This window comes from Ostrea edulis, chromosome 9 (genome assembly GCF_947568905.1).
Source record: "Ostrea edulis chromosome 9, xbOstEdul1.1, whole genome shotgun sequence".
In the NCBI taxonomy this organism is placed as follows: Eukaryota; Metazoa; Mollusca; class Bivalvia; order Ostreida; family Ostreidae; genus Ostrea; species Ostrea edulis.
This window is the reverse complement of record NC_079172.1, coordinates 68,906,791-68,930,974: the sequence shown is the minus strand read 5'-3', so window position 1 is coordinate 68,930,974 and position 24,184 is coordinate 68,906,791. Positions and strand designations below refer to the sequence as shown.

At 32.9% G+C, this 24,184-nt stretch overlaps 1 protein-coding gene across 2 annotated transcripts; it reads left to right on the top strand.

Moving 5' to 3' along the window:
- Positions 1-104: 104 nt before the first annotated feature.
- Positions 105-24,184, top strand: LOC125653187 (uncharacterized). 2 transcript variants are annotated; one of them, XM_056150453.1, is made up of 7 exons: positions 105-411; positions 10,660-10,899; positions 13,517-13,720; positions 14,629-14,719; positions 15,297-15,472; positions 19,478-19,767; positions 23,201-23,359. In XM_056150453.1, the coding sequence occupies exons 1-7, from the start codon at positions 367-369 to the stop codon at positions 23,247-23,249; spliced, it is 1,095 nt and encodes a 364-aa protein (XP_056006428.1). In that variant the 5' UTR covers positions 105-366; the 3' UTR covers positions 23,250-23,359. The 2 variants fall into 2 exon arrangements, with proteins under 2 accessions (XP_056006428.1, XP_056006427.1); XM_056150452.1 differs by having other exon boundaries at positions 112-411; positions 19,478-20,146; positions 23,201-24,184.

Here is a 24,184-nt window from a genome sequence, read left to right as displayed (position 1 = left end):
AAATTGCCCCCCCCCCCCCGAATTTAAATGATTCTAAAGTATAATGATAATGATTGTATAGCGTATATATCATTCAGATAAACTAATTAGAATTCCATATTTCAAATTAAAACAACAAATCATGTACTATTCCGGTTGTTTACGTATTTCGAATGCACACGTCTTTCAGTGAATTGTACAAGTATAGCTGTCAACGTTCAACACGTGACCCCACTAGATGATTCCTATCTCTACATCGGCTCCACGGCCACAGTCAGGGTATCTGTTGTCATTCCCGTGGGATCTATTGAAGAGTTGAGAATCACCCTCATCCACGATGGGGAGAATGTTGACTTCGATACTATAAAGGCAAATCATACAGGCAACATGGATTTCACCGATTCCACATCCGTGTGGAGTAGATATTACAATGTGAGTACTAAATCAAAATATAGGGCTCACGGCGGATATGAACGGTCGACAGGAAATGCTTGCTCATCCTGGGCACCTGATACAACCTCTGGTATATCCAGGGGTCCGTGTTTGCCCACTCTCTGGTTAACATTGCTTAAAGGAGTTATGAGATTGATCACTGTTCGTTATCTTCACCTTTCATCATCAGACTAGGGGGATTTCAACATCTATCTTTTCATAATATTTAGGTGATTGAGATGTAATATACACTCATCCTCGTTTGTCTGTAATTTTCTTTTGCTCAAAACAGTTATTATAGACCGGTCATTCATATCCTTTATGTCTATGATAAACAATTATTATAGACCGGTCATTCATATCCTCTATGTCTATAATAAATATAGTACGTCTATTTCAATGACTAGGAATTTCCACAGAATTAAAAGTATAATGTAGATATAAGATTTTGAAAGTACGTGAAGGTCGGGCTTCATGAAGTATGCCAGCGTGGAGCATGGTAGTTCATAACTGTATATATGTATTTTCAAAAATGAAATGCATTTCTTAACACCACTCATATATCATGGCAATGTCACGTAACATGGCGTCACACTTTGGTCACATGGTCTTTATCAAGGGCCGCCAAGAGGCGGGCCGTTATTTGAAACTTTAAAAGCACTTATTTACGCGTCTAATATTACGCGTGGGAAAAAAATACGCGATAAATTGATATGATATATATACCAAATATTTATAACTATACGCGTGGGAGAAATTCACGTGCTTATTACGTGACCATTTTAAAGTATACATTGTACATCTAAAGATTTAAGATCAATTCTATGTAAAAATCAAAGAAATCAGATAGGGTCTGGCTACTCAATGTCACAGATTTCTTTGATTTTCACAGTATTAACTTTACTTGCACCATCTTACATAATTTCAACCCCACCACCAAATTTCTACCATCCGTTGCCATGGAAACCGACAGCAGTCTATGAGGGCTAATTGAACTGCAAAATTCAGCCCGTTTTGCCCATGTTTTGTCCTTGTGGTATATAAAAAATTAAAAAAGACAACTAATTTTCTCCATAAATTTCGATTCCCCATAAAATTCCAACCTTATTTATGATATCTATATCCACCTATGGTAAAGAGTGTGTTACTGACCGCAGTACCAATGTATTATAATTTGTCACTTTGCCAAAAAGTGATTTTTTGTTGGATTTCGTTGATGAATTTAGATAATTTGGAAAATACATACAGCATAACCAACTGTCATCAAAGGATTTCCATATCAAAGACTCTTAATATATAAAAAAAAGATTAATGGTGAAACGTAGTGCAATTGATCTGTAGTAGCATGAAAACTGTAGATTTGGGCATTTTGCCAAAACGGGATTTTTTGTTGGATTTCGTTGATGAATTTAGATAAATTGGAAAATACATACAGCATAATCAACTGTCATCAAAGGATGTCCATATCAAAGACTCCTAATATATATAAAAAGATTAATGGTGAAATGTAGTACAATTGATCTATTGAAGTAGAAAACTGTAGATTTGGGCATTTTGCCAAAAATTCATACTGATGACAAATAATGCAACCCACACCATTTTCAGTTAAATTGAACAATATGAGCAATTGATATTTCAAAAATAAACATGGAGAAGTTTAACATATTAATAAAAATTAGTTAAAGTGATTAAAAAAACATGTAAACATCAACTGCAATCCAGTAGTACCCCCCTCCCCAAACACCAAGTAGATTTTGCAATCATTTCCATAAACGAGTTATATTATATGTACTGTATTGCCATCTAAACTATTATCAATAACTATAAAAAGTCTTCTCAAGATATTGGGTATAGATACCAATAAATTGTTCATTGTACTGCCTTGTATTTGCTGACCTTTGACCTGGAAATCATTAGGGTCATCTACTATTCATAACCAACCAACATATGAAATATCATAATTGAACAACAGGCCCAAGATATTGGGGGGACACCATTGCATAGAGTACTAGCTACATTGCACCTAGCCATTTTTAATGATTGATTTATCGATATTTTCCACCACACTCAACAATTTTTCAGTTTTCTGGTGGTGCCCAGTGTTTTTTGGTGAAAGTGAGAACCCAGATACAATGTACCTGGGAAGAGACCACCGACCTTCTGAAAGTAAATTGGGAAACTTTCTCACTTAATACCAGCTTGAGTGGGATTCGAACCCGCGCCGACTGAGGCCGTGTCATTTTGAACGCTATGCTCCAAGGAGTCCAACCACTCGGCCACGGAGGCCCCTGCCATTTTTAATCTTTTGACCTGAAAATCAATGGGGGTCATATACTACCAGTGATCAACCCCTGTATGAAATATCACTATCAATCAAAGGGTTCTGAAGAAACTGGTCAGACATCAATTGTACAGGGTATTGTATTGCACCCGGTGACCTTTGGACCAGAAAATCAATAGGTGTCATTTTCTACTGCAGAAACTGCATGAAACTTTAAAATTTATTGAAGTTTGTTCACCAGTAATTAGTAAATTTATAATATTAACACAGAACAACTCATTTTTGCAAAGTTGTTTATTCAACAAACATGGATCACAATGTTATCCAAACAACACAATCATCTTATTTTAAAAATCATTACAATAGTGATTTTCCTTCAACTGTCCAGTAATGAATCCTTATTCAGTAGGCTCACATAAGACACTTGCAGGTTAATTTTGCAATGTTTTAGTTACATTAGTCTTCTGACACCAAAACTTGATCTTAACTAAGAATAGTTTACTGAATCAGGATGGACTTGTGTCGTGAGGTGTGTTCATTGACTGTAAAACTCGCAGGGTTTTTTTCCCATTCTCAAGAGCTCTTCTTTGTCTTCTATATCATATAAGAGTCATGGAATGCATCTTCTGCTCTTCAAGTTCTAAAAAATGTGTTGAACAAATATTGAAAAGTACATCTTATTTTTCACATTTTCATACAGTACACACCTAATTCAATTTAATTAAACTAAATTTACATGTACAAGATCATTCATGATGCTAGAATAGTAATTTTACCACTTAATTAATTACTTAATTGATATATTATCATGCCCACCCGCCCGCCCCTCTAAAATCATCTGTGAAATAAGCATAGATTTATATATCTGGCATTAAATTATGCACTTCTGTTGACAAAAACTCGTTTGTCATTAATATATTTCTCAGAAAATAAAAATTAAAAAATAAAATCTTCCCACAGTCTGCCCCATACTTTTTGGTGACCCTGGATGATAATCTTACTAATTAAGTTGAATTGGCCTAAAGGATGTTATGTTTTGATACAGTTTGTATACATGTGTTTATGCTGTATTGAAGAACCATTAATAGTGTTAATACTCATAAATTAACAAGATGTCCACAAACCTTATTGGTTACCTGAGTATTAATCAAATTTAAAAAAATTCAAAGTATCACTATAGCTCTAAGGGCTACGAAATCCATGTTATACACTATATGACTCTTTTGGACCCACATTTACAACCCTGTGTTTTCGAAATTCACAATTTTGGTACCCCTTTCTGTTTTTCCTTCATAAGCATTCAACTTTATTTAAGGTAGTTCCACCCTCCTGTGACGTCATACGATTTTGCGGCATCAATGATTTAATAAGATTTATGCATAACATGAACATAAATTGTGTTCGAGTCTTTTTCAATAGTTATTGTAAAAAATCTTGTATAAGGATTAACCATAAAATATTTCAAACGTATATGAATAATCAATGAGCTACATTTTTCACAATGCTATACGAGTTATTTCCCCCTGATTACAGGGAGCGCGCAGCACATTGCTGTCCTCATTCGATGGTATTAAGTAAGGAATAAATAGAAAATTTGCAATTACATGTATGTGGCCCTTGTATGTTTTTGTTGCAAGCAATGTATGGTCATGATGTAACAAAGTAAGTAAATATTAACCAGTCCTCAATTTCTTTTGATCAGATTCATGATGTCCTTAGTATATCAGCAATTCTTCATTATTAATTTCTATCAATATTTTCGACAACCAAACACAACAAAACATGCGATAAGATATGCCTAAAACACATGTACAACCAACGCATACATCTACATTATCAATTTATCGTTTCGCAATGAACAACACTACTTGTTGCTAAATGTACACCAGATGCCAATAAACAAAGCATGTTAATTATCTCGAATTGTCATCTCTAGTGTAAAATTTGTGTTAAAATATTTGTTTTGCATGTGATTCAATGTTTTGAAAGTTAAATTTTGTGTACATCAACTTACAGCTCTTCTTGCACTTAAATTACTCAAATGAGCACAAAAATAATCAGCAGGCACATAACAACATTTGAACAATGGATCTGCCCCCTTTTATTATTACAAAGTTGGTTACATATAGTTCTATGTTCTATAGATAGGCTGTTCCCCCCATCTATTTTTTTTTTAAAAAGCATTGTCATGCCATCTATTTTTTTTTTTTTTAAAAGCATTGTCATGAATGTTAAAAGTTAACAGATGAATAGAACTGAATGATCAACCCTTGCCACCTTCCTTCTTCAGCTTTGGATTTAAAAACAAATTTACTTGTCAAGAATTTTCAGGCAATATTATGAAGTCACCCCCCCCCCCCCCACCCCCCCCACCTCCTTATCACATGTATGCTTTCATTGTGCTCTTAATTCTAGGTGTCTGTTGTTTTAAAAACAGACTACTACTGAAATCCTCAGTATTAATTGCATAATTTGGACACAAATAAATGTCAAATACACTTATAACCCCCTCCCCAACTCTACAATTTGACGAAGTGTATATCTTAAAACGTTTTCTCCATAAAATTGAAGAAATCAAACCCTGGTCTAAAACAAAATTCTCAATTTTGGTATAGAGCATTTTTAATAGTACCGTCAATCCAGAGTCCTTAGATTTACAATCTATGTTAATTCCTCTTGTCCCAAAGATGTTTAAAAGAAATTTGAAAAGAATTGGAAGGGTGGTTATCAAGAAAAATACTATTAACGTCTTATGATGACTGACGCACACAAATAGCAACATGTAGGTCACTTGAGTGATTCTCAACATTGACCTAATTAGAATTAATCATTTTTACAAATGATACTGAGCTCATGCACATGTGTGCATATATATGTGCGTCATTGGCAACAAAACACCTAGTCTTTTTGAGAATGCTAATTAAGTGAAGTAATAAAAAAAAAAATTAGGAATTTGTGATGAAAACGTTTCAAGTCATCATGTCGCATAAAAAATGGATGGTCTCATGTGGTTATTCTAGAGAATTCAGTTTCCATGCAGGCTCTATAACCAAGAAACTAAACCCAATGTACCACATTCCCCACATCTATTAATTTGTTTTAGGATTTATAATACTGGGATTCAAATTTGAATTTCAAATTATGTATTCAATGTGTATGTATTAATGCTGAATATACCTCCTCAAAGTCAGCAACTTGGTCAACTCCATCTTTAGGTGATTTACACAGTATGATGCTCATACAATTGAAACACAGAAAAGCACACATTAATTACATAAAATAGTGGTCATGTACTTTGGCCAAAATATGTGATTATTGGATGAAAAAGTAAGAATTCAAAAGTATTTTAATATTTACAATTTACATTTAATATTTTTTTGATTTACTTCAGTTGACAGGACCTACATGTACTAAAATTTGAGGGCCCAGTTACAGGATCCAATTCAAAATTATCAATTTTTCATCATTTAATTTTTCCAAATCAAGTGTCCTAAAGTTCATAATTACAGAGATGAGAAAACTTTAAATCATAATAGTATTTGTGTGATTTTTTCTGTAGATTAGAACCATCACATATTAGTGGGGGTTACCACAGGTAAAAAAAACTTGAAGGTAGCCTGGCTCACCAATATATATGAGTTTAACAATCTTTATCTAGAATGCACACAGGACATTCACATGTTTGTTTTTATTGTAAACTTGACAGTCAGAGAGAGAGAGAGAGAGAGAGAGAGAGAGAGAGAGGTCATCACTTAGGATTACATAAATTAAACCTAGTCCTTTTGAAAATGTCCACAAGAAACATGATTTTATAAGTATTCCCCAATTTTTACAGATCCTGAACTCTGTGTAAATGTGATAGGAAACTCCCTGAGTGAATGTTAGGTAGGGGACATACTTAACTAGTATTCTATATTGTACACCCATGCAGTAAATGACAGGACTACTTACAATGTTCAGTCTACATGTATACCACTATAGCTGACTAGCCTGGTTGGCAGTATAAAATAAATTGGGGTTCTCATATGTTTACTAAAAGCCAAATTTTCTGATACATTTTATTCAGCCTTTACTTTAGAATTTGGATTCTAAATCAAATAGAATACTTACGTCAATACAAGTTCCAACACGGCAACAGGCAGGGCTTTTTCATATTTTCTCTGAATATGTCTGTCAGCCTTCAGTTTCCCTGGTCATATTTTTAGTCGAATGTGATGCAATAAAGCGTTAAATTCCACAACATTTACTTTTTCTACGAATACGTAGACGATTGGATGCTAGAGTCCGGTGACTATGGCAAAGATCAAACGGATTTGTATTCCACGAAATAAACCGGAATCCTTTAGCACAATTGAAGATAAAGATCGTGGTAGTGAATTAAGTGAACAAAGAGCATCTGATATTGATAAACTTCTGAAGAACAAATTGAAAAAAAACTCAATTTCCACCTCCTGCCATACTGAAAACAAATGAAGGCTGTTCATATCTCCAATACAAGAGAGTGTTACAAAGGGCAATAACTCTTTCTGGTGTATTTTGGTTTGTGCACCAGAGGAAACTACTGGTTTATGTGTTTATCTTTGGTTTCTCCACAAATGTGTTTCTGTACTTTTTTAAAGTAAGATTCAATATATTTTACTAGCATGTGAGTTTACACCAAATGACTGGGCAAATATATTTTATCCCTCTCTAAAAATCACATATATCAAACCCTTATACATCATAAAAATAAGTATTTCTATTGTTTTCAAGGATTAAATAAATACCAAAAAAAAATTCTAAAAGCTAAAACCTCGCTCAAAATAATTTTTACAATTGTTGTTTTTATAAACAATAGCGTTTAATTTTTTATTATTAAAAATATAACATACATGTACACATCTTGTCCAGCTGTTGTTAGAGGATCGGTTTCCATGGCAACCGTTGCTAAGTCAAACCTTTGCATGTCCTTTTTGTTTAATATCTATCATAATATTGTTACACAAAAAGTTTCATAAAAATCTGTGACATACCGTGGCCACTGAATTTTGATAATTACATAGAATCAGTTTTAAAAACTGTGTATCAGCGGGATGAAAATGTTTTCTTTGGGATTTGTTAATAAGTTATTTTGAATGTAAAAGGAATTCCTGTTTCATCTTACTATCGTTTACATTAATTATCAGTAGGAGTAATGTTATAAGTATACACCTGATCTCGCCTTTGGTGTGTCCAGGGATCCATGTTAGCCCAACTCTCTATTTTGTATTACTTATATGAGTTATGAGATTGATCACTGTTCGTTGTCTTCACCTTTCATACTGTAGATTCCTTATTTTACGCGAGTACTTATCAAATCGTGAAAAAATAAATTCGCGGAGTACTCTTTTAATAAAGTCTTTGTGCATGTATTTTAGCAATATAAAAATAAAAGCGAGAAATGTTTTTCGCGAGTGATGTTTTTACGGAAATATTCATATCATATCCGTGTCATAACCTCGCATTGGGTCAAATGCTGTCTGACGTGTTTCATACCGATTGTTAAGCCGTTCTTGGCACACTGATTTGACTGCGGATGACTCCGTTTACCTGATCAGGATATGGGGCTCACGGCGAGTGTGACCGATCAACAGGGGATGCTTACTCCTTTTAGGCACCTGATCCCACCTCTGGTGTTTCCAGTGTCCGTGTTTGCCCAACTATCTATTTTGTATTGCTTGTAGGAGTTATGATATTGATCACTGTTCGTTATCTTCACCTTGCATCTAGTGATCAGTCATCCAAATTATTACTTTATTAAACACCACTCTGATTCCACGCACAAGTACTCTGAAGTTTAAATACAAAATATGCTAGAGTTCTTCATTGACAATATCTTCGTGGTATTTCGTGATCAGGTCTTCAATCAGTCTGTTGGAATTCCCATCGACACAAATTGTGCTCCTTTGTTAGGTGACCTATTTATGTAGCAAGATTCCATTACCATCTGCATATTGTGTTTATATATCTCAACTGATTCGATACGCAAGAGCTTGTTCTGCGTATGGTCAGTTTTTAAATCGAGGTAAGCTACTGACAAACAAGATGATACAGGGGTTTCAACAGTCTCGATTGAAGTCAGCATTTCGCAAATTCGATGGTCGTTATAACGATCTAGTTCGTCAATACAACTTTACATTGGGTTAAATGCTGTATGACGTGTTTCATACCGATTGTTAGGCCGTTTTTGGCACACTGATTTTGACTACGGATAACTCCGTTTACCTGATCAGGATATAGGGCTCACAGCGGGTGTGACCGGTCGACAGGGTATGCTAACTCTTCCAAGGCACCTGATCCCACCTCTGGTGTGTCCACACATCCGTATTTGCTCTACTATCTATTTTGTATTGCTTATAGGAGTTATGAGATTGATCACTGTTCGTTATCTTCGCCTTTCACTTAGCGCTTTCGCGTGTAGTTCGGATATTGGAGTGTAAGAATTTTTACAAAAAGAGTACAATGTACCTGTTATGACATTGTAGTTAAGACGTCGTTATTGTGACGTCACAAAGGCAGCATACTAAATTGGCACAATTTAAAGTCAATAAGGCGCCAAAAATAAAGCAATGACTTGAAATGTAACATCCAAGTTATAATAATTAATTTACATTCAATTCAGGTTTGAATAATTTTACAAAATGGTCAACTTTTGCTTTCCGTAAGTGTTCATTATTTTCTAAATCTTTATAAAACGGAAATATTAAAAAGTTTTTATTGGCACATAAATCAAAATGTTCACTGCAGGGTGTATTCCTGATGGACGGGTCCCGTATTTGTTGTTTGTGGACTATCACACTGTCGGCTAGTTTGTTTCGGTTCTGTCCTATATAGTTTTCTCCGCAGGAAGTCTAAATCATGCAATATATTAAATTTCTGGATTTTTACGACGTTTTAGTATGTATAGTAAACGTTTTGCCACTTGTAAAAGTAAATGAATCTCCTGTTTTTAAATATGGAAAGGTGCCACAATATATTTGGAAACTGTAGGTTTTTCTTTATCAGATGAAAATTTGACTTTCGTTAGTAATTTTGTTTAGGTTTGGAGGTTGACATCGACTGTAGACAATGTTTTTTAGTTCAAAGAGGTCCTATAGATTTTCGGATTCGATAGGTATGGATTTGGCCTTTTCAACAGCGGCATCTATTAAATTTATCGAATATTTCTGTCTTCATAAAAATGTTTTTCATTCCTGTAGACAATTATTCCTTCTGGTTTCATCAATGACGATTGTACAGACACGTCTCACCATGTTAAAAGGTATATTGCGTTTTACATGTGAGGGATGGCAAGAATTGAATAGAAGGTACTGGTAGGAATCCGCTTTTTGTTGTACAACTCTGTTATAACTTTCCGATCTTCTTTTATCATAAAATATATCTGCACCTATCGCAGAACTCCGGAATTCCAGAAGATTAAGAACCCAGGATGAAATTAAAAAAATACCTCTTTTCGTAACTCACAATCCCCGTAATATGAATATGTACTATTCTGTGAAACATTGCTTCCCAATTTTACAACTACACGGCGAAAGCGCTAAGTGTAATTAATTAAATGTGGATCATGTGTACTTAGCCATCGTTGGATATATTTTTTCAACTTATTACCTATACCATGGACATTTTCTGCAATCTCTCTCTCTCTCTCTCTCTCTCTCTCTCTCTCTCTCTCTCTCTCTCTCAATATATATAAGTGGATTTGGGTGTACAAGGTGTATCATTAATTTTGGTCGATAATATTTTGGTGAACTCGTTTTAACTTATTCGTAAAGTGTATATGTGTACTGATATGATGTATTTACGCTTTCGATTTTGATAAATCTTTTGAAATCACCAAAGTAAACCAAAAATATATACCCACCAAAACAACCTGTTATATGATATATTTTGCATTTTCGACAATGTAGTCGTATATATATGATGATTTTTGTATTTCTTCTTCCTTTTAGACAAGTTTCCAAAGGTTTCACAGAGTCTGTTACAAATTTTATAACATTACCACGTCATATTCCAACAGTACTGAAAATCGGCTACTTTCTGATTTTTATGTGTATCTGCATAACGCAAAAGGTTTACAAGATGGACAAAACATAAGCATAGATGCAAAAGTTTCTTACCAGTGGAATGGAATAAATCTGATTGAATGTCCAGTCCATCCGTTCAGTTTTACCATAAAAACACTGCTTTTGGTAAGTAGTCGGATTTGGTATTTGTAACAAGATATAAACACATCGAGTTTGATTTTTTAGTAAGACATGTAATCACATCGGGATTGGTATTCATGGCAGGACATAATCGCATCGGGCCAAAATCTGAATCCCCTAAGAATACTAGTTATCCAGGTTCAACCAAGGATGTTTTTTTTTATCTTTAAAATAAAAAATAATAAATATTTATTCGGTATATACATACATACAAACATACATACATAAATACCAAGGATAACCCATGAAAGCTGGAAAGCTTATTTCCAATAGGGTCCTTTTTTATGCACGGATGTTTGCGCTGGGGGGGTCATTTATCTTTTATCTAAAATATTCATTTCATAATGCAAACACACATCATAACAATCATAATGCTTATCATACATCAGAAAGATCAGAAAAATTCATTTTTTTTTCATATCATTTAATGCATACATAATAATAATAGTGATGCATTTCAAAATACATATCATGCATAAGAAAATTGTAATGTACATACATCATATTAATCATAGTGTATTTCATATATACATCAAAATAAAATCATCAGAAAAACAAAATCACAAAAATTCATTTCGTAATGCATAAATTATACATTACAACAATCATAGAAATTATGAAATTTCATTTCATGATGCATATCAAAGATTCATTTCACAATGCCTATCTATCAGAATATATTCATTTCAAAATTACAAACAGTTTCCTGCATTCTTTTAAAAATCGTGTCTGTTCTTGCCAATATTGGCAACTACCATATTCTGAATAAGAATTGCATATTTAAGTTTATGTAGATCTTGCTCCAACATTTTCTCCTTCTGTAGTCTACATTTCATTTTATATTTATATATAGCAAAACTTATAAAGGATGCAGGGTTATTCAAAAGGGATTTTTTTTTCCGCTGATTTCATTATAGTATCCGTGTACAATAGTTTTCCATGTAATTTCAAACTTCAAAAAGGATCTAATTTTCTCCCAAATATGTTTAACAATTTTGCATTCAAACAAAAGATGTTTTATGTCTTCATCTACATTGCATTTTTCACACAATGGAAACACGTCTTTGTTCCATTTGCTTACATATACATTATTGTTCAAAGTACCATTTAGTAGTTTATAGTTAAATTCTGATATTGTTTTTTCATACTTTTTTTTTTTTTAATTTTTGCGATATAGACATTTTTCCAACTAGAATAACTGATATGAAAACATTTTTTCCATCTATTTTCATACAATGGTTTTTGAAACTTCATATTTATAAACACCGAGTAGTAAAAATTTACTTTTAACATTTTAGCTGATTTTACAACATCATTCCTAAACAACAAAATGTACATCAGGTTTTATATTAATGTATTTTGAATAATTACAGTCAAAATTTTCTTTATAGATTTTAATTGCCTTTTTAAGCAAAATATATTCACAAAAAATGTTATTTCTCTTTCTCAATTTATCTGCAAAGTACATTATAGCATGCATTTCGCCATGTTCATCAAAAATATATTTGATATATAAAATTCCACTCTGTATCCAATTTTCAAACACAATGTTTTTTATTCATATTGAAAGAGTCTGTTGCTCCAGAGAAACTGACTAAGGAGCTCGTCTCTCTTTAGAGTTTTTATGTCCAGTGGCTTTTTGGATTTATTAAAAGCTGAAAATATATTTCCGTAGAAAGGGGGGAGTTTTAACATTTTGAAAAAAAATTGAATCTAAAAAGTTATTTTCAGACGTTTTTAAAACATCAAAAATAGAGATATTATATTGCTGCAAAATATTATTGAGCGTTCTATGTGTCACACTTTCTACATCTAATATTCTACTTATCCATGATGATTTGGCAGCATAAAATTTACTCTCGATATCAATTATACCAATACCACCTTGCTCAATTTTGTTTATAAGTGTATTTATTTTAATTCTGTCTCGTTTTTACCAAATAAAGTTAAATATTAACTTTGAAACATTTTTGAAAAATTCATCTTTAAGATTTTTTTAAATAAAAGCATTATATAGTATTTCAGAGATTGCCAGTGTATTAATTATTGTGCATTTTCCAAATATTGTAAGATTCCACCTTTTCCAAACACTTAGTATTTTTCTAACTTCACTAGTTTGCTTGTCCAATTCTTTTCATAACATTCAATTTCATCATGTCTCAGGTAAATACCAAGTGATTTTATGCAGTTTCTTGTAATTTTTACACCATGAATATACGAGTCATTTAAATACAAATATATGTATGAGATTGTTAATAAGCACTCTGTGGTTTTTTTTTAAAGTTTAGTTTAGGTCCTGCGACATTACTAAAGTCGGCAATTGTCTGCAGTATTTTTTTCAAAGAGTCTGTGTCCTTTAACATGTTAGTACAATCATCTGCATGTTGAGCAATTTTAATATCGTTATTGTCATTAAATGTAGTATCTTTTTGTAATGGAAGTCCTTTTATATCGTTGACATGTATTATTTGTATAGCTAATAATATATTTATGATACGTACTTTCTCCTTCATATGTAATCTCTTGCGCGTATCTTATCGTCATTAACAATGAAATGTTTGTGCTTGGAATTGTCAAAATATGCAGGGTTTTTTCTCTCCAGAAAATGAATAAGACGGCTTCCTTTTCCATGGTGGCACCAAAGACATCTGAACTCCCTTCTGGAATCAACCTACTTAATAAAATTACGTTTAGGGCGTGGGTTCCAGATTATAATCCTTCGATTAAAGTTCTTCTGCAAAGACACACCGACTCTCTTTGGATTGCATACTTGCGAGTGCCCAGCGTTGGATTGTCATATAGGACAGTAAGTATAAACTAAAGATTAGCCTTTATCTAATAGGTAATTACTACATCACCATGATTTATTTGAGTTCAATGCAGGCAATGTGATAACCTCGGTTCCAAGTCATACTATACATCATCTGTTATCTCACTCTGTTAACATTTAGCGGTGTATAACCAATAGTTATCGGAAAGAGAAGTACTGGTATCAATATTATCAGGGGAATGATTGTAGCTGAGCAAACATTGGTCTAGCTTATCTACGGTTTCGTGGCTACTATTGCTTTTCATTGGCAACCCTCAGTCACCATTTTTTTTTCATGTATATGTATACAGACATAGATTCCTTAGTGACGAACAGATTCTTTTTCAGAATTACATGTAGAGGCCACAGTTTGGCAAAGATTAGGGATTCGGAAATTTCAAAGATAAAATGCACATACTTTCAAAGTTTGATTCAGTATTTACGCATGAGATGGACGAGGAAAGTTTGTCACAAAGCATTTTTTGTGCAAACCACTGCGATGTACATGCTTTTTGTAATATAGCATGAAAGGTGAAGATATCTTCACCTTTTCTTTTGAAAGTGTCCGCATCACGTAAGTCAAGGGCAGATACACAACAAGATCCATTGAATCGTTCTAGATTTTAAGTACCAACAGTCATTGTATTGAAATGCTATAAAAATTGTCAAGTATGGAATAAAACGTAGATGTCACCGGAAACGCTTCAGTCTCGGGATCGGGGGTCAAAAGACAGGACAACAATTGTATGTCAATGGATTCAATACTAACGGTACAGCTGCTTTTATCCTACAAACAATACAGAATTTGTATTACTGTGCGTATTATCTCTTTCTTTGGTTTAAATCATGAAATATGATTAGCTTTATTTACATGTATATTGTGCTTCAAACGTAACTAATTTTAGGGCTACGGAGATATCCGATTGCTTAAAGTTTCAAGTTGTGGTGCTAACACCTCGTTGTTGATAGAATTCCCCTCACACTGGGTGAACAGAGGTAAGATATGGGATATTTAAAAATATTAACATATTCCCTCGCACAACATACAACTATGGATCATGGCATTACATTTTCACGACTGGTTCATGCATATTTGAAAAAAAATAATTTCTACATTTTTGTCTAATTTACATAACATTTTGCAAGCTGAATAAAATTTTACCAAAGATTAGCTACAGCATTGTTTGAAGTTAAAAAGTTAAATGTTAAGAATATTCACGATCTGAAATGTAAATGTGAATTTTGACTTCACAATACATACTTTTATGAATTGTGTAAATATACTGCGCTGAATAACATGCACCTCTGGCATATATTAGAATGTATCTTTATAAAATTATATTGTACTTTTTATACCACTATTAGTGATTTGAGTGAAATGCATCACCTTCGTCTCAAACATGAATTCAATAATTGAAAATGTCTATGATTAATTATGTTTTGCTACATGTAAAATAAGATATACGGTCCAGCAATCGCACAGGATAAGTTATTTTCTATATTTTTCAGTGATGCACATCAGTTTACATATATGATTCTTGACTTCATAACCTAACGATTTGACCTGTTTTAGGTTACTACAAAGATTCAAAAACAACGGCCTATGACAAAATAGAATTCGAGGCCGGTATTATGATGACAAAGTCAGCTGATTTGGATTCAGAACAAACTGTCCGCATAAGCATTCTATTGGATGATGTTGAAGTGTGGAACTCGACAGTTTCCCTCAAAGTCAACTCTACAGTAAATGTATGAATTATTTTATATGATCGATAGGTTTCAATGATCTTCTTGAGAGTTTTAATGAGAATGCAGTATGCTTCTCTGTCTACATTCTGAATTAACTGTCAATTTCTAAAGGAGAAAAAAGTATTGCTGTTTTATTACAAGGGAATGCTACATTACTCATCTCTGTTCAATGATTGAAATACAACACTTCTTTATTACGTCATTTATCAATGTTTATTATCACATAACCCGATGTTATTAAACAGTTACAATATGTAATTTAAATATGACATTACCTAATGTTATAAAACAATTACAATGTGTTATTTACATACCACATAACCTGATGTTATTAAGGTAGTGATTGCATGGGTGATTGAAAATTAATGAATCTATGATTATTATTTTTATTTATTGATCTTTTTTTTTATTTTTTTTTTTTTTACATATCTTGTAGTTGACAGTATCTGCAACTCATTATGAAAGTATCATATATGGTTTTCACGGGAATTGTGACGTTATGGTTGTCATAGTAACCCCTCTTTTCGACTTTCTGTAATAAATTGTACAGGTGTTTCAGATGGTGTTTAAAAATGATACAAAAAAATAAGTGATACAAATTTTATATCAAATTGAAGTTAAAGCCTTAATTAATATATGATTTGTGTTAATATGTCCATTTATTTTCATATGAAGTAGAAGTAGGGCTGCTTAGGAGCAATTTCGCAATTTTTAGAAGGCAATTTATTCACCAGAGCAGACATATTTTCACCCCCTGAGAAATAAATGACAAATAATTGTTTTTATTTTTAAATATGTTTTAACATATGTTGGTAGGAATTTTTCCTGAAAGTATCAATATTGGTCTTTATGTTTACTATTGTGCTATACATGTAGTTACTCATTCCCCTTCCTTACATCAATGCTACAGGCAATGATTACAATAAATATGCATCTTGCATGTATTTATTTTAACTTATCTTAAAACTATTAAAATGTTTTGATGTTTATTATTGAATTTATTCCACATAGAATGATAGTACTTTTGCTATGTTTTTATTGCTTTCTGTTTGAAATTACTTGTATATTCATGGTCTGGAAGTGTATATTAAAAACGCGGGAAATATAACCCATCCCATGTAAACTGTGCATTGTGACGTCGATACCTGCAACATTTTTTAAATTATTATTATTCTCCTTTCAAACCAAGCGATTATCAAACAACAAACTTTCTTACTTTTAATATTAAAAGAAATACATGTAAATGAACTAATTGAGAAAAAGATATTGACAGCAAATGCTGCTTTTCAAAATGCACTTTTTTTAATTTCTCTTAACATTCACGTTACCTAGTAGAGTCCATCGATTTCCTCAGTCTTAGCTGACAATCTCAAAGTGGACGATGGGAATATTTGTAGCAAAAGAAAGTGAATGTAGAGTATACTTAGGAAAGATATGTTTAAAATTATAATTATTTTTGCTCAAAATGACGTGTTTACATATCCTGTGTTTCCTTGGCCTAACGGTTTCTCTTGGATGTTTCATATCCTGCATGTTAGATTTATGAGCACTAACACCATATACATCTTTACAGCATTATATATTATGATTTTAATAGGCCTTTTGGTTTGTGAATTAGGTTTACGTTTTGTAAGACTGAAAATTAAAAGAGGAGCGGAGGGGGGGGGAGTATATGTCTCATGGAGACTTAGGGTTTAAACTATGACTATTATTTAAAAGATAATTAAAACATAAGGGATTTTTCATTTATATTTTATTTTGCTTGTGTATTTCTAAACATATTTTCACTTTACCCTGCGTTTGCTAATATCTGACAAGTCTTTATTTCCACCGTCTGTTATTACTGATGCTTATGCGCTTGATGTATTCCGGAATCGAAAACGAAAATAGTCTCTTTTTAGATACAACATGTATAAACCACGTGATGCCTTGTAATCACTACCTTAAGCAGTTACAATATGTAATTTATCAATATAACGTGATAAAAAGACGTACATGTAACTACTCACTGCACTAAATGAGAAGTGAAAATAACAGTGATCAAAGTAAAACTTATACGGTACAAATTTTGATGCACCAGATGCGTATTTCGACAAATAATGTCTCTTCAGTGATGCTGAACCGAAATGTTTCAAATCCGAAATTACAGTAAACTTGTAGCCCTAAGAGCTATTTTAATGGATCCAGCAGCTGATCTTTGTATGGATTTTTATGAAGTTTAGGATTCCAGTATAGGTACGGTAACTCATATTCATCTGATCCATTGACTGGGATATTAAATGTGTCTACACCTGAAGCATAATTTTGAAAAATTTCATCTTTTGAAAGAGCAAAGGGAGTATAAGTACGATTACCAAAAGTGAAATTAATGCCAAGTTCGTTTAAAATATCGTTGTAATAATGAACATTACAAACAAAAACAATATTGTTACAAGCTTTGTCAGTTGGAACCGAAACATATTCCACGTGTAACATATCTAGTTCTTTTATTACTTACGGTTTACTAGACACAGAAGGATAGCTGAAATCATGCCGTTTGTCATACAGTTGATTGTCAGTTATTTTGTTTTGATTTTGTTTTGTTTTGTTTTGAAAGACAAGTTGATGGTGCAGGGGTTCCAACAATCTCGTTTAAAAGCAGCATTTCGCAAATTCGATGGTCGTTTTGCTTTGATGTGTCTAATATGGGATTTCAATATTCCCCTGATACTTTTACCCCATTCTGACGATGTATCAAGTTCTTTTTCATTTTTAGCCCATCGTCTGGCATAATCTTCGACAAAATTAATAATAATAGATATGAAATCCTGTCGCCAACGGAAAGACTGAGGCTTTCTGAATTTAGGACGTTTTAAAATTAGTGATTTGAAATAAGAAATACCTGATGTTTTAGTTATCATACGTCAGACATGTTGGAGTTCGACTGTAGTCGTGACGATAGAGCATTCAATACAAATAACTAGTCCCACCAGCACTGATGGGAAATGGGATATTGCTACATACAACTTCCATTATTTATGTAGCAATATTCCTTTATCACCTGCATATGGTGTTTACATCTCTCATCTGATTCGATACGCAAGAGCTTGTTCTGCGTATGGTCAGTTTTTAAATCGAGGCAGGCTGCTGAAAGACAAGTTGATGGTGCAGGAGTTCCAAAAATCTCGTTTTAAAGCAGCATTTCGCAAATGTGATGGTCGTTATAACGATCTAGTTCGCCAATACAACCTATCGTTGAGTCAAATACTGTCTGACGTGTTTCATACCGATTGTTAGGCCGTTCTTGGCACACTGAGTTTGACTACTGATAACTTTTTTTACCTGATCAAAATATAGGGCTCACGGTGGGTGTGACCGGTCGACAGGGGATGCTTACTCCTCCTAGGAACCTGATCCCACCTCTGGTACATGTATATCCAGGGGTCCGTATTTGCCTAACTCTCTTTTTTGTATTGCTTGTGGGAGTTATGAGATTGATCGCTGTTCGTTATCTTCGTCTACATAAATAGGGGAAGTTGACGATAGAGAAGCTGAAATCATCCCGTTTGTCACACAGTTGAGTTGTCAGTTTGCCATTAATGTCTACTTTCAATAAAATATCTAAGTATGAAGCAGAAGTGGACGACTCTGTGATGTCTTTTATTTCGTCAGCTCACGGGAATATATAGAATCGACATATGAATGAAAGTTATTATTGTTAATAGACAAAACGTTGTCGATATATCTAAATGTCGAATTGAAGGCCACAGCAAGAAATTTTTTCTTCGCAAGTTTTTTAATAAATTCTGCTCCATATAAATATATAAACGGGTCAGCTAACAAAGTAAGAAGCAAATGTTGCGTCTCGAGTTCACAGGAATATGTCGAATCGACATATGAATGATAAAATAATGTATATATGATTAAATTTATGAAACATTTTCTAGTTTTAGCACATAATTTTATTAGATAATTATGTCAACTGTGTATTTTCTACTCAACTCCATATTTCTATTCTTATTACAGGCGGATTCACTGGTCAAGATGTCGATAGTTGATGACCTCGTGAATGGACCTATCGTATCCTCCAGCAATATACCACTAATGTTAGTCATCGAAACACCAGCGAACACGGCAGAGATTATAAATATCAGGTTATGGACAGGAAATCTCTTGGAGACAGGGGAACCAGCAGCAATAATTAAGAATGTGTCTTTTCACCGTGCTGACGAAAACATTACGTGTTATGACCTGAATGCACTTTATCACAAAACAGAAAACTCATCGGTTCAGAACTCCGCCTTAATTCATTTGAAGTATGTAAATTCTGCTACAGACAGTATTACTAGTTTCATAAATCTGACTTTTGAAGTCAATGTTGTGCAGGAAAAGATGAATTTTGCAGACATGTATGTCGTGTTTGTTGCCCTTGGAACTGTGACGTTAAAATATACGATTAACATGAAGCTACCCGAGATTTTGAAAGACAGAAACAACACATTGTTAGGACAGTTTCATAAGTTACTGGACGGTGATAACAGCACCTGTGTTGATTTACCTGTTATGGGAAATTTCCCTCCATTATTTTGGACAAGGGTTCATACCGCATGGTTTAGAATCAATGCATCAACGTTCGAAATAACAGTGATTGGGAAAGATATATCTTGCCAACGAAATGGTTACAAGATTTCGCAGGTAATGATAACAGAAAATAAAGTACATACATATGACGAAGAATACAATTGCACATTTTGTTTTCGGACTTTGAATGCTAGGTGTATATATTTTCCAAAATTACACATGGGTTTCAAGTTATTGACAGTAAATAATTTAACTAATTTAAACACAGATGGTTTTTTCCAATAGTGTGGCTTGATAAAAAAAAATTCACTAAACTTGAATACAAAGGACATTGTAAAATGAAATGACATTTATCTTCTATTAACTTCTTACAAAGTAAACATTGTCTATCAGATTTATGAACATTGCTGAATCGCCCAGCTTCTGTAGCTAAACAATGAGATGAAAATTGCAATCCTGCTATAGAGTTTTGGTAAATGCAAGAAATAGGTTTTCTTAGATAATATTGGAGACTAAAATTAGCAAGTGCTTATATAAACACGTTTTGAAAATAGTGAAATGTGTTCCATAACATATTGCTGACATTGGTCGATTATTCATTGTTTGATTGTATTTAATTCATTTTTATTTAAACTTTGTTTTATCCATACATCATGAAAAAGAAGTTTTATAAGCAGTTGTCTTACATGATACAAATTTCAGTATTTAAAAGCTTGTACCAATATTTAACAACATAATACATTCCTTCATAGTTCAATAGAAGACGACCCAATTCAGCATAAACAGCAACACTGCATATACATGTAGGTGGGTTTTTTTTTACACCAAGACCCTTTTGACAAAATCAAAATGCAGCTTTTCAACATTTCACCTTTATGTATGTCCATAGTTCAGAAGGATTATTACAGATACTTCCAATATATCAGTCAAAAAGTGATAACATTGTTTCGGGATTTAAGTACATATTTTTTTTTACATTTCTACAGGGGATGCTTACTCCTCCTAGGCACCTGATCCCACCTCTGGTGTGTCCAGGGGTCCGTGTTTGTCCAACTATTTATTTTGTATTGCCTATAGGAGTTATGAGATTGATCACTGTTCGTTATCTTCACCTTTCTATTCAAAATAAGCCTTCCTTGTCTGATCTGAAAGATACTTCTCAGCCTTTCTAAAATTAGTATTGAAATTGAACAAAAACCAAGATATGAAAAAGTGTCTACAATTTCTAAGTTTTGGCCATCTATATGCCAAATACCTGTAGAATTAATTTTTCCATCCTTGCGAAACACCAATATGTTCGTCCTTGCTGTATTAACACTCAGGCTCCTTTTCTTAAAATATTCGGATAGGGAATTCAAAAGTGACTGAAGATCCTCTTTAGTTTCAGAAAAAAGTGCAATATCATCATTATAGAATAGTAAAAATAAGTTTAATTCTTTACAATCATTTCGTACACATCCAGTATTCAAAAAGGTGCATTTCAAAGTCATTTACATTCATGTTGAATAAAATCGGGGATAAAATTTGCCCTTGCATCAAATCGACTTTATTTGTGAAATTATCAGATTGGAAACCGTTCACAGTAACAAAGGATTTGACATTAAAGGACATAGACTTTATCAGTTTTAAAACTTTTACGAATACCTAACTTTGATAATTCACACCATAGCTTATCCTATTTACTGACTCAAATGCCTTTTTGAAATCCATGAAAGCACAATACAATTTTTGTTATGATGAAAGGTGAAGATAACGAACAGTGATCAATCTCATAACTCCTACAAGCAATACAAAATAGATAGTTGGGCAAACACGGACCCCTGGACACACCAGAGGTGGGATCAGGTGCCTAGGAAGAGTAAGCATCCCCTGTCGACCGGTCATATCTGCCATAAAAAGGTGATGGAAATTATACTCTGGAAAGCAAAAATGGCATCAGTAGTCCCGAATCCTGTTTTAAATCCAAACTGGGCATCAGAGATCACATCATTACAATTTACCCATGTTAAAAATCTTTGGTTAATGACCGAAGTGAAAGTTTGTCTAAACTTAGTATACTAATTCCCCTGTAATTGTTGGGGTCAGTATCATTACCCTTTTTAAAACCAGGAATGTTAATTACCTTTAACAAACTGGGTAGGAATAAAAACAGTTTCTAAAATTTTATTGAACATATTTACAAATACTGGTAAAAGAAATTGTTCACATTCAATTAAGTATTAATTTGATATACCATCACCACCATATGTTTAGACCTTTTCAATGTTTTAAGTGCGATTGAAACTTCATTAAAAGTAGTATGTGCATCAAGCTCATCTAAACATCACATCCTCAGTTTTACAATCCATGTTCTCGTGCTTATTACAATATGTGCTTGCACAAGGTAAAGATGACAAATATTTGAAATATTCATAAAAAACATTTAGTGACACATTTGCAGATGATTCCTCCATTTTGCAAACTTACGGAAATAATATCTAGGCTTGTTTCGTTTTAGTTTTGCTATTTATGTCCCTCTGATTGTAAATACACCCGTTACATTTTGCTTCAGTCAGTTTATAAATGTTTTTCTTGGTATTAAGGACTAAATGATTTTTCATTGATTTTTCTTTGTTAAAATTTTCTAATGCTTTGATACAATCCTTATATAAGGTGTTTGTTTTATCATCAAGCCATTGTTAATCATCAACGCTGTTATATCTGTCATGATTCTTTTAACCAACAGAATACTGGTAATGTGACATATATGTATATCTACGACTTGTCCCAGTCTTTAAATAAGGCGACATAATAGAATTCAAATCTTGTGTAAAGTTATAGATATTATCATTCCTTTGCTGTTCAATTTCAATATTTTCTATATTAAAACTAGTAAATCAGTAGATAATTATAAGAAAGGAATTGCTGAAATATTACTCAGGTAATTTTGATTATAACAAACGAATGGTCATAAGATTTCTCAGATAATTTTATTATTACAAAAAAAAAATAGTTTCTCAAATAATCCAATCTGAGCAAATAAGGTCTTAATAGAAGACCTGATAAATGTGCAATGTTGAATTTATGATTTTTCAAAACATATAATATTAATGAAGAGATGATGACATAGAATTGACAATAGTTTATATACATATCATAGTTAGACTTTTTTTTTATATACAATTACAGGTATCCATACCTACATCGAGCTCAAAGAATGGATTCCATGGAGATCTGAAGTTTTGTGATGTAACGTATAATGGAGACATGAACAGAAATATTAGTAAATGTGTTTATAATTGTCAGTGCAAAAATCACGTGGAATGTAGCGAAGTGATTTTGTTCATGGCAAATCATGGGGAGGCCTCCGACTGGAATTTATGTGAATTATCCGCAGTTAATGTTTAAAGAAGAACCATCCATAGCTATATGTACATGTATAATATATTTGCACTATAGGACTCCACTTTAGTTTGAGACTTATGCTTACTTTATAAACATAAATATTATTAAACGACGTCTCATATCAATCCAAAATCCGGAAGTAAAGCTGAGACTTTCTATTACGCCCCTTAAAGAGTTTCACATTCATACTGACGCGCTGCCAGCTATAGGCTGCACCACTCTATTAATGTTGCCTAATGTTCTTACCAAAATTACTCACCTTTGATTTGACCCTGCCTCCTTAAAGTAAACTTCTCAGACGTCTTACTTTTACATCATGTAGTACTGTAATACAATCAAAGTTCCGGGACTTATTTTCGACGTGAACCTCCACATAGATAAAGTGATGCAACCTGCAATAAAAATATGGTTTCTTTGAATTTCAATAAACTTCATAAAAAAGAAGTTGAATGATATGTGTGTGTGACTGTACATTCATTTTTGTTTTAATTTCTGATATTCATGAAGTGAAACAAACCTTGGATAAATGAGTTGTTTGGATGAAATTGAGGCCATTTTGAGCAATTCTGATAGAAAGCGTATGTGTGTGAAATTTGGATTTTTCACCTATTTTTTTGTAATTGCTGATAACGATTTTTTTCATATGGTTGTGGAAGGCTTTACCTTATATGTAAGAACATTGTTGGTGATTTTATGTGGTATACTAATATACTATTGAGATTTGATGTGTAAAATTGCAATTGAAATGTGATGATGTTCTTGATTAGA